We start from the raw sequence: 12,520 nt of genomic DNA, 5'->3' as shown, positions 1-12,520 counted from the left end.
AAGTAATCAGTTAATATTTAATAGGGTTTAAGTGAAGCACTTAATTCAAGGCAATTCTTATTTTCTCCATGGTTAGTACTGTGTTATCTCCAGGAAATCTGAGAAATGATTTGGAAATTACAACCCACCTTGGATAACTGACCTGGATGACTGAGAATCTTCACAGAAATTACAACACCATAAAATAAAGTAGACCTGAAATACTTATTTTGATCATCAAATGAACAATTTGTTAAGTAAAAATGGGCAATAATTCTTATTGTTCCAATAACTCAAATGTGAGGAATTAATGCTTCTCTTAGGTTTATGTGATAATAAACTCTGTATGTTTTAAGTTTTAGACAAAACAAGCAATTTAATGACATCATCTTGGTCTTTTGGGAATTGTGATGTGCAATTGTTTAAATTTCTTTACTTTTTTTCTAGATTCAAAGAATAACAAAGAAACAAATCAGTTGCAGCCCTAAGGTTTTACTGAACGTCTTGCTGCTATATTGTGCTTCACTACGACAGTCATTGACATGCGACTAAACATCATCAGCTTTTCAAATAGAAATCTGCATTAGTTGAGCTTGTTTTACTCTGAGACACTTCTTTCTTTCAGTGTGTGATTTAATCGTTACCAAATGGGTTTCTCTGTTTTAGTCCACACTAAAAAATACGTCCAAGACCGAAACTGGGTCACTTCAGACTGGACTATAATGAGACTTAAGGGTGATTATATTACTATAAAAATATTTTCTAATCTTTGGATTGGGAGATTTGGTGAGACAGAGAATTAGACCTTTTCATGTCACATGTATTTGTATTTATTTATGACATATGACAGACAGTGTTGGACTCACAGGCAGACAAGCATTCAAAAACAATATTAAAATTGGCTGCAATTCAATTGAAATCTTCTGACAAAGTGCTGCCTGTTTTGAACTTAACACTTATAAACGATTAAGCAGGTTAATTTGTTGCTCTGGGTTCAAATTATTATGTTTCACAGTACAAAACAACTCATCAGGAAACACTGATCTGGTCATATGAACAGTAACGTAGACGAGTTAACCAAACAGTCTAAACTCTGTGGTGGCTGAGAGAGCTCAACCCACTGAAACGTAAGAAACCACTACAAGAAAATTAAGAACTTTTACTTATAAATGTGAAGTCTGTTTTGTCAAACTGCTAAAATAAATAAATAAAACACAAGCAAATTATAAAGTCACAACAGAATAGAAGTTTCTGGGCTGCATTAAATGTTAATATTTTCATTCTGGTTGCATAATATTCAGTTGGTCAATTAACTTCCTGTTTAAGAGTTTACATGTTCTCATGTATTGGGAAGGAAGTGGGAGCTCTTATTGTGAGAAAAAAAACAAAACACTAAAATGTTAATGGACAGGAAGACAACCTTTTGAAATTATTCAAGCATCATCTTGAAACCCTACACTTATGTCTTTATTGGCGATGGCCATGTTCACAACACTGAACAGTTTTTTTCACAATAAGAGCCCCCACTTTGTCCCACTACATCATAACATGTCATCTCTCATACAGGCAGTCATTTTGCCAACTGAACATACTGCAACACTGGTGAACATGCAACTAATGAGAACAAGGTAACAAATAGGTGAAGCCGTTATCTGTTAAAACAAAGTTAAAACTAAAGTAAACATTCTTTGCTTGTTTTAACGTCATTATTTAGCAGACATCAGTTTTTACTGTCCTGCGGAAATTTCTCTATTTGCTGTGTTTCTGTATATGCAGCACATTTCTTTTATTCCACGTGTTGTCAAATTGGAAAAAGTGTTTTTTGATTTGCTTGTGCTTAATCTATTTGCAGAATTTAGTTTTTTCTTTTTTCTAAATGTTGCCCATGTTTTTGGCACAGTGGTGAAGATCTTTCCTTTATTTGCTTGTGTTTTAAGTTGCAGTGTTTAGAGCTCTTGGCCACCAACTTGTATAAAATGTAACATCAGTGCAATGGTACCATTACGCTTTTCAGCAATTATACAACCCAAAGCAAAAAAAACTAAAACAAAGGCACAACAAATTACATCCAAATATAGATCTCTGAAGGTTTCTCACATGCACACATACATTCTTTAAAGCAGCCACATTCTTAAAATAAATACATATTGAAAACACCCACTATCTTAAGACACTTTGGTAATTTTGAATGTCACAAATCCACAATGGCAAATAAATACCAAATTTCATATGAAGACCAGCTACATGTCAGCATTCACATGGTTGCAGTGAACATACTGTGTCATCAAACTGCACTTGAACAACAGGCAGCAGAAACACCACACTTAAGACACCACAGCAGAATACCTGAATCAGGTACAATCAGGGATGCACCAACCCACCTGAAATGTTACCCACTTTTTTAGAATAATATAAATCCTGTAATTATTTCTCGGTATGCATCATACTTGAAACTATGTTACAAAATTCAGAAATGATAGACTTTGTTTACCTCATGATGATCAACTGTAGGCATGGCCACAACTTTCCCACCTTCGATTTTCTTTCTCACTGGGTTCAAAACCTTAATTTCAGAGGTTTCTTTGGGGTTTTTTGTTGTTTTTTTTTTAAATCCAAGTCTCTTAAGTTTTTAGTGGTTAATCAAAGAGGTCCAGTCTGGAAAGTTGTGAATCTCTGCGGTCTCGCTCAGCTGTTTGTCTCCTTGTGTCAGAGTCAACTTGTAGCGTAGACGCACCTTTTTCTAAAGAAAAGACGGAAAGATGTCAGATTCTTAAGAGGCAAATAGAAAAAGTGAATGAATAAATATAGAGTGCCACATTGTGCTATGGGTTATCTAATTTTATCAATTACTATTTTTTATATAGGTAATTTATCTCAACTGTTAACATTCAAGTACTTCACAGTTAACCTTAATTTAGACAGTATTATAATGTCTAATTCAGAATAGGCTGTTTATCTGCATCTTTCATGTCATACATAGGAATATCCTTGTCTACCTGACATTTTAGTTAATTTCTAAAAACCAAGAAAAAGTTAATTAATTAATGCGTTAACGCGATAATAAGCCATTATCGTGCCCAGCCCTAAATAAAATCCGAATTATAAACACGAACACATTGAAATGCATTGATTCTTCTACACACACACACACACACACACACACACACACACAGAGTACTAAAGTCATTCTGTTTCATGATAAATCAACAGCGCTCCCCAAACTCACCTTCTGAGGATTAGCCAATAGGACGACTTGGGAGATGGCAGGCGGAGACAGGAGAGGGTTGTAAGCAGGTAGGTGTGTCCCTGACGCAGGCTGAAGTTTCATTAACATGGTCTGCAGGAGAGGTATTAAGACTCACAATTAACTGGATATTCAAGTCATTACTAGAAAACAGGTCATCACAGCTGAAAGCGCTGAATGATGGAAAACAAAGGGGAGGGGAATGTGTAAAAAGTGTAAAAAATTATTTAAAGAGTCTGACAAGTTTGAAGATGATGCCTGGCTCCAGGAGGGGGCGCCAGAACTTCAACACATAATCTGCATACACGAGCATCACCTTCCAACACCGAGATACTACCGGTGTGCCAAGGTTGGTTTAAACATGGTACTTACATGTGAAAACTGAAATCATTGATTACTATCCAATTGGTTGGACAAATTATTTGCACAAGTGATTATTTTTCCAATGCATCTGTTAATTGCTCAACTGAGAGGATGTTGAAAATTAAAGGAACAATACCCATGACAAGTTCTCAGTGCCTGTAGTGAAATTGTCTGTTCTATCCAAATGGACAGTTCAAAATCAAATACGTTACATTCACAATGATATAAAAACACAGAAAAGCAGCACATGCTCACATTCAAGAAGCAGGAACCAGATATTGTTTTACTTTTTTGGTAGTTCACTGACTTAAACCATCGACATTTGAACATGTCAGTCACAGACAGTGCAGTACGAGATCCCATGTCCCATATTTTAAAAAGCAATGCACTTAAAACTTATAAAGGTCTACCACTGCCTGCTACAGATGCTGCTCACCTGCACTTTATTTAAAAAAAAAAGTCATACTATATGTTACTTTGATAATAGTCTCTTTGGAGTTTATTACCTTTGGGACAGCAGCTTGAAACAGGAAGTCTTTCACATCAAGGGCAGATGTGTTCACTGTGGAGATGACAACCACAGCAACACCTGGATGACCCGGCGGAGAGTCTTTAGCAAAATGAAGGGAGACATGGATCCCGCCCTGATCGAATAAAGTGATTGGCTCAAGATTACCTATAAACAAACAAGAAAATGACAAACATTTAGACAGGATCCAGATGGCAGTAAACACATCACAGAGTGAAGGATGTGAATAAATTATTAGTAGTAAAAAACAGCCGTTTCTCCATATTAACTGTGGTTTCAGGAACATACTAGATTTGATGGTCTCCATTGGAACAAAGATGTTGTTCAGGACTTGTTGGGGACAAGAGCTCTCCTCCAATTTCACTGGAGATCCCAACACTTTGTTGAGTTGACTCTGTGGGGGTGACCTAACAGAAGAAAAGGTAATAATATTAATAAGGAGGTAAATGATGCCAGAAAACATCTCCATATAGTAATAACAAAATGGATAGTGTATCTTGCAGAAATGTCTGCTTTTGCTTGTTCCCAGAATGCAATATCACATCCTGGACTAGAGCCTGACTGATTCTTGAGGTAGAGACCAAAACCTGAGAATAACAAAGTACAACAAATGTCTCCACAGTTGAACAATTAACTTTATTATCCAAGATGACAGTGTAAATATAACTGGACATTTTGAACAGCAAACATAATTTAAATTGTAACTATTTTAAAAACATAAAATAAAACTATAAGAAAGGTGAATTGAGAAAACAGTCAAATATACAGAATAAAATGTTTTTTGTGTTAAAGTTCTTTTTGCAAGTCCGCTAACACACATAAGCAGACTGATTTTATGATGTGGGCAGGTACTTTCAGCTCTGAACTAAATGCTGTAGAAGCATTATACAGTGCTATCACTATCAACCTTCCTTCTTACAAAATCATTAGAAATAGTGATTCACCAGCACATTCTACATTTTGCTCCTTGCTTTTCTCCAGCCTTACCAAATGTTAGTCTCATTCGATGTAGCACTGCTCCCCCCACATCCACGGGCTCTCAACAAAGGGCCTCTCCCTCCATTCTGCCCCGCATTTGTCATCTGAATCTCTTCATTAAGCTGACAGAAAAGATAAACTGTGTTAAACACTCAAAAATCCCCTTTAAACTTTTGTCTTTAACTGTACATCCATGTCTCACCTGCAGCAGTTCTTCATAATATGACCTTGAAGTCTCCTGAGTCTGTTTTGGGATCAGATTATCTAACTCTGTAATTAGAGGACACCGGATCATTACGTCATGGCACATATTCATCAGGGTCAACAAACTAAAAATAGGAAATGCACGCCTACCGAATAAATTAAAGTCTTGGTCAGCCACTGAGTGGAAGGTACTTCCGAGAAGGGAGGAAAACATGGGTGAGGAGGATTTGAAGGATGGTGGTGAATCAGCTTTTCTGTGTGTCTGTGGAGAGTCCAGTGCTGACAGGTCGATGAGGTGGTAGCTTTTAATCTCTCTGGGACTCTTTGGAGCTGGAAGAAAAAAAAAGAAGCAGGTTCAAATACAAGCAGAACAGATTGGAGCCAAACACAAGCCTAAGGTCTTTGCCACAGGGACCACTAAAAGGAAAAAAGGTCTACCTACCATTATTTTTACCCTCCATTTCTTCCTCACTTCTACTTCTTCCTCTTCCACCGTTACACTCTCTCCTCCCCACTCGGTCTTTGTAGGCATTTACTACGAGTGTAAGCTCGTCGTTAGCCGCCAGGATCTGTGCCAGAGCTGCGTCGTCGTCGGTCGTCTCGCTGGCCAGGCGGAACAGGCTGGGCCTCAGCTGATCACAGCGCTCGTAAAGGGTCTGCAGGTGGGGAGAGGGGAAATGTTGAGTTACCCTTCAATACAAACACATTCTCCTCTGCAGCGAGGGATGATATTGATGTGAAACGTGTATCTCTGATAGGTATCTGTAGGTTTGTTGGGCCAAAACATCACTTTCTTGCCTTAATCTTCACACTATAAGCTCTGGTTTTGTGAACGTATTTTAAAAATGGATATGATGTAGACAGCATTCACTAAAAATACCAATCTCTCCTTCTCTATTTAGCAGTAATGATCATTTCATGCAAGAGAGAGAACAGCATCAGTTGTACTAAAATAGAAGAAACCTCTTATGCTGCACAAGAGTCACATACAGTAGATGATAATGTGGTTAACGCCCAGAATATAACTGATGAGAACTACCTGATTTGGAACTGTAGTTACTATGATGCATCCAATGATAAGGAGCATGAATGAGACAGCTGACATGAGCGTGAATTCAGTGCTCTGTCTGAACTAACCCTAAGCTTCATCATCAGTACTTGAAACCACAGTATTATTGTTAATGGTCATAATAAAAAACAGCAACGGACTCAATGTGTTCAGTGCTAAGAACAGTACATGTGCAATCCTTCTACTGCAAACATCTTCATAAAGGCTCAGTTATTTCAAAAATCATTATAAAAGGTGAAATATTAAAAAAAACAAACAAACAAGGAATTGGCCGCTGCATCGAACACATCTTGTAAAAATGGCTGACATCCCAGTAAGCCACAATTTGGGGAAATATGTGTTAAATTTGGCAGAAAAGTGAAGACATTTAGACATCTAGGTTACATATTACTGTTGTTTAAGCAACATTTTATATATTTTACTGTAAGGCAGATCCTAACTGCACCTTTGGACCTGAAGATCAAATCAGTGTTTAAGGAATTCATATTTTCATTCACAAGTTTGCTCAGTGAGGGATGTCTCACACTCAATTTGTGGCGATAGAAGGACAACAATGACTGGACTTCCTCACAGGCCTCCAAAACAATCTAGCTTTGTGGTCATCCCTGGACAGCTGGTCGTTTGTCAGTATAATGTCCAACATACCTTCACGTCATCACTCAGCTCTAACGAGGTTCCAGCGATTGTGTGCGTGTCCAGTAGTTCTCTGAGCAGTTTGGTGCTGCTCTCCACTTCTTTCAGAGTAGATTCACGCTTTGACACTTTCTCTGCCTTCTCCTGCTCCTAAAAACATACACACACACACACACACACACACACACACACACACAAACAAATGAATACCAAATTCATACAATTACAAATGTATGCATTGCAAAGATGAGCATCAACAACACAGCGCTCCTCACCTCTTGGATGGTGCTTTTAATGAGTCTGTTGGCAGTTTCCAGGTCTTCAGGACGGCCACTTTTCAATAATCTTGCTAATAGCTGATGATACAGAAACTCATTTAAAAAAAAAATTAAACTTAATGTTACATTAGCAGATGTGATATTAAATACAAACACACACCGTGGCCTTTTCCTCCTGGTCAAAAACTGATTCTGTGGTTCTCTGTGGTGGAGGCGCCATTATAACGGTGTCTGGCAGTTTGGGATCTTTCTTCACAATACCTAAAACAACAAAAAGAAGTGTAAGATGGTTTTACTGTTGACAGAAGGACATAATACTTATTTAATTTAGTTCATATCACCCCTTATGTTTACATTCTATGCTTTATTGCTGTCCTATATTACTACATTATCTCACCTTATATTTTTATATATAGGAATACAAAAACTTAGTGTCATTACTTAATCATGTCACTTCACACGAGATATTTCTGCATTGTTAGTTTAATTACAGTAGTGTAACGGATTGCTATTTCCAAAACAGTAATATTATTACAGTTACTAATCCAAGTAACGCTGTGTTCACGCTCATGTCAGTTACTAATGTTGTTTGAGTCAGCTGTTAGCCAAAAAGCTACAGGATGAATGAAGAACGAGGGAGAGAGGCGTTGTTTTCACAGCTCTAAGTATTGCCATTGTGTGTCACAGTCTAAAACGCAAAGAACATTGTTGTCCAGCAAAAAGCTTTCAACCGCAAACTGTTCTACATCTGATTTATTGAAGCATCTGCTGAAGCAACACAATGCATGTGCAGAAAAACAGTAGCTCAAAAGTCGGGATATACTTGCAATATTTTCAACTGGTGGCGTAAAGACACGTTATATGTTTTGAAAAACCATACTTCTTGTTGCTGTTATGAATATGATATTAGTTACAAAGTCGGGAGAGACTGCTTTGTTTGGGGGCGGAGGGTTGTGAAACTAATATAGTAACGTAACGACTAACGTAACTAGTTACTTTTATCACCAAGTAATAAGTAAAGTAATATTATTACCATTTTAAGGAGTAATACATAACTAGCAACTCAATACAATTTCTGAGTAACTTGCCCAACACTGGTCGTTAGTACTGTATGTATATTGATGGACTTGTAATTTTGAGTTTAACTGCTCTTTTATAGTTTCTATTTTTATTTCTATTCTAATTTTTATTTTATATACTTCTAATTAATTCTTTTACTACAGTATCTGTACTTATTTATATGCCTGTGCTGCTACAATTTTAATCAATAAAGGCTTCTGTTACCATATACACTGTATCTGTAAACTTCTTATATATTATGTAAATACCTAGCGTTAATTAAAGTGTTGCTCATGTTAGTCTCAGAGTTTAAAAAAGGCACATTTTGCATTATGTGTTTAAATGTCTTCTGAGCACAGAACTCAGAAAAGTGTTGGTGTTTTGTGTGTATGTTGCAGACCTTGTTTCTTGAGCATGCAGTAGGCTTCCTGAATCTTGGGTTCTTCTTTAAGCCAAAGAGTCCAGCCGTAGAGGACCTCCGTCACTCTGTCTTTAACTTTCTGCGGAGTCCACGCGCCAAAGTACTGCTCAGAAAAGATCAACCAGTGTCATTCCTCAGGTAGCAACGTTTACAATCTTTTGAGAAGTGTCTAAGTAAAAGATTATTATTCTATTCATGATTTGTGGAGCTAAAACCAAAAATAAAACGGTCTCATTTCACAAAACAAAGACAACATGCACACACACAAACACACACACAGACATGTATATCTATTAAGATAAATCTGGCCTGATGAAATCTACTCAGTCAAAACACTGCTAGTAAACTCAAAAAATAAAAAAGAGAGATGTCTATTTTGTAAGGCATGAACATGTGAGCCATCATTGCCTTTTGGCTAATTAAGATAAATGTTCACAAAATTAGATTAGATTAGACTCTACAATGACAGCGATGAAATGGGATTGGTATGCACAAATAGCAAACCTTTATTATTTAAATGATAGTTGAATTAGCTTACTCTGTCTCTTTGATTTGCTGTACCTTTGGTGTTAAAACTTTGATGAGCTCATTGAGAAAGCGAAACTTGGCGGCCTCGCTGTGGAACCTCTTTCCACAGTTGTTCATACATGCCTCGAGAACCTGGAAAGCACCAAATCAGAATATATAATTACCAACAGATGCTTTTGGTGTTACACAACACAATAGCGCAAGAACAGATTTGAAACTGCATGTTTGTGGTTAACCACCTTTCAATGTCACATGACATGAAGCACATGAATCTTGAGAAGCTTCACTGAGTGACATTTTCTAGTGAAACACTGCAGCTCACTTTAATGCATGGATGACAAATAGCATGGCGTCACAGCAGATTAAAATGCTGATTAAATCCCTCATGTTACTGGAGACATGTGATGAAAGTTAGTCACAAATATTCTTCATAGGCCCGACCCTCCCTAGGGTTAAAACAATAAATGGTCCACACACCTTTAAAGATCCTACGAGTATAACCCATGAGAAATAGTATTAAATAAAAACAGATATATATTTTTATGTTTACACAGATACCAAAATAGGGAGATTTTGCTTCTTCTTGCAGCCGACTTGTTAAAGAGTAAAAACTGGAGGAAAATGATTGTTGCTTCAGGGAACTACACAGATAAATACATAATATATTAAAACATCATGAATATTTAATAACATTTAAAACACAAACTGTGTATCATCTGTGTCTTATTTGTAGAAATGAAGAATCTGATTACTTACAGTGAGAGCCTGCAAAGCCTCTTTCTCCTGTGGTGACTGGATTTTATGGGCAAGAAGACGAATGGCTACCTGTGGGCTGAAAGCAAAACATTTAAATTTAAGCCACTTTAAAATACCTGAGTAGACCGTGAGCAAAAAACATGTTACGGCAACATTAAAAGTATTATTCACATAGCTTGCACACATTGCCATGCTGGAGTAAAGTAAAAAAGAAAATACTAGATTTTTTCAAAACTCTTCCATCCGTGCTGGCTTAAGAATTTCCATTGCATTATATTTAAACTATTCCATTTGTTAATATTGTTAAAGGGGAAAAGGTGCTGCAGAGTTCCTCGTAACTCTTGCACAACTGTCAACATTGTTATCGCAACATGGCTGTGAAGCAACGTTTTTTCAAACACCATAATTGGGTTGAAGTAACTTCCAGAAGCATGCCACCTTTGATGAGGTGCACAGACTGTGTTCAGCTTACCCATCAGTCTCTTCGTTAACGAGCTGGTAGAAGCCCTGGATGCAGTCCCATCTGTCCTCCTGATTTTTCGGGTCTGTGGCTTGGCCTGGAACAAGTACACCAGAAGCACAGGTTAACGTCCAAAAACTTTTAAAGTACTGCATACACTACAATACCTGTACAAATAAAGTATGTTTTTTCCCAATCATATTTTCCAGGATTCCAAGGTTACTTCTTCAAATTGCTTGTTTTGTTCAACCAGTGGTCCAAAGACTACGTAGTTTTGCTTAATTAATTACTTAAATGATTATAGTGCAATTATAATTTTCTGCTAATCTACTTATTGATTATTAACCCATCACTTCAGCACTAATGTAGTACACTTTTACTGTTTTTTTAAGATACATGTACTTTAGTATTTATATTTTATCTGACTACACTTTTCCCCACTAAGGTAAGTTTACTTTGAATATTCAGATGTTGCATTGAATATGATAAACCCATTAAATATTGCTGTTTTGGGGGTAAAAATCTTGCATCTCCAATGGTGATTCACTTTAAAAACAAGCATTTTCCCATTATCTAAGGCAAAAAGCATGAAGAGGGTATGAAACTTGAATTCATCTAAAGGAAAGTACCCACAATTTTGATGAGTTTATGAGGCTTTCACAAGAAAGAAAATTACTGTAGCACTTGTAGTTTTAACTCCTCAACTGAAAACACATATATTCACAATACTTTCATTTAGGTACATTTTACCGGTTATACTTGTTATTTTTCAGTATATTTTTTAAATGCAGGTTTGTAATGTGTCCCCGTGTATTTCTCAATCGTTGTAGTTGTACTTACATTAAATAATAAAAAACTAAATCCATCAGGTAAAAAAATTATAAAATGAAATCCCAGTGCACGCGCGCGCAGCGGGGGCGCCGACACAACACAACGCTCGAGCGCTCGACATGCACGCGCAGTCAAACCAACTTCCTGTTCCAACTTGCACTTTCTGCATAATGCAAACTAATCTTTCTTAAAGTTAAAATAAATCAACACATTCAGAATTTACCCACAAATTTAACGTCTTATTACAGTAATTAAGCCCAACTAGCTCCACGAGCCGACCGTTAGCAAACAAAGCGGCGACAACTATGATATGGGATGATGAGACAAGTCAGCTAACTTTAACGTTACAAGCAGCTAAAACAACGAACAAACTTTTCTGTTATGCCCCGTGTAACTTACTGAGCAATAAGTCCAAAGTTGCCTGGTTGGCATCGGTCGCCATTGCCGTCCGTCTCCTGCAGGTCCAGAGAGATTAGTGGCTGATCTGTGTGCGTCCTTTTGGGGGAAGCGAAGGTGTCAAACTGCCTGTCAGTGGCATGTGACACTCACGCCCAGTCACACTCCTGACACACACAACCAATCTGTTACACACCCCCTCCCCTCACTCAAATCAGCAGTACATTCAGACGAAGGGAAGGTATACAGATATTTTACTCACATAAAAGTAACGTCAGCAATAGCACAGTGTAAAATGTAGAAGTACTTTGTAAAAGCAAAAGCCATGCATTCAATAAAAGTACAAAAGTATTACCAACAACATACTGAAAGTACCAAAAGTAATATATATTATTGTGCAGAATTGTCCATTTCAGAATTCTTTATATTTAATATTGGATTATAATTACTGATGAATTCGTTGCAGCTGGTAAGGGTGGGGCCAATAGTTACTATTTTATTCACTGCTAGCTTGGGAATGTCCCCCATCATCTTGTCTTAACCTATAATAATGCATCATATGTGTTAATGATATAAATTAACCAGTAACTAAATGTATAAATACATGTAGTGGAGTAGAATTATAAAGTAGCAAAAAAATGGAAATACACAAGGAAAGTACAAGTGCCTCAAAGTACAATACTTGAGTCAATGTACATAGGTACTTTCCACCCATGCTTACATAGCAATATTTAAATGTAACTCTCGCTGAGGCCATTCTGCTGCATAATATGTACTATTATTTTTGAGACT

At 37.0% G+C, this 12,520-nt stretch overlaps 1 protein-coding gene across 1 annotated transcript; it reads right to left on the bottom strand.

The window, feature by feature from the left end:
• Window positions 1-793: 793 nt before the first annotated feature.
• Window positions 794-11,883, bottom strand: LOC123969879 (ADP-ribosylation factor-binding protein GGA3-like). The gene is made up of 16 exons (XM_046047638.1): window positions 11,732-11,883; window positions 10,514-10,598; window positions 10,042-10,117; window positions 9,319-9,417; window positions 8,737-8,860; window positions 7,438-7,538; window positions 7,275-7,355; window positions 7,012-7,149; window positions 5,740-5,953; window positions 5,448-5,627; window positions 5,296-5,363; window positions 5,103-5,215; window positions 4,404-4,522; window positions 4,093-4,262; window positions 3,206-3,316; window positions 794-2,719 (listed from the first exon to the last, which is right to left on the bottom strand). Exons 1-16 carry the CDS (start codon window positions 11,772-11,774, stop codon window positions 2,609-2,611), a joined length of 1,833 nt encoding a protein of 610 aa, XP_045903594.1. The 5' UTR covers window positions 11,775-11,883; the 3' UTR covers window positions 794-2,608.
• Between the last annotated feature and the right edge of the window lie 637 nt (window positions 11,884-12,520).

The sequence above is a fragment of the Micropterus dolomieu genome, linkage group LG04 (assembly GCF_021292245.1).
Source record: "Micropterus dolomieu isolate WLL.071019.BEF.003 ecotype Adirondacks linkage group LG04, ASM2129224v1, whole genome shotgun sequence".
NCBI classification, from domain to species: Eukaryota; Metazoa; Chordata; class Actinopteri; order Centrarchiformes; family Centrarchidae; genus Micropterus; species Micropterus dolomieu.
This window is presented reverse-complemented; position numbering and strand designations above follow the sequence as displayed.

Bases quoted from the DNA above. Each gene is read 5' to 3' on its own strand.
- LOC123969879 (XM_046047638.1), bottom strand. From the start codon at position 11,774: ATGGCGACCGATGCCAACCAGGCAACTTTGGACTTATTGCTCA. The intron at 10,599-11,731 runs GTAAGTTACACG...TACTTGTTCCAG, and splicing joins AACTTTGGACTTATTGCTCA to GCCAAGCCACAGACCCGAAA. The intron at 10,118-10,513 runs GTAAGCTGAACA...TTTTGCTTTCAG, and splicing joins GTTAACGAAGAGACTGATGG to CCCACAGGTAGCCATTCGTC.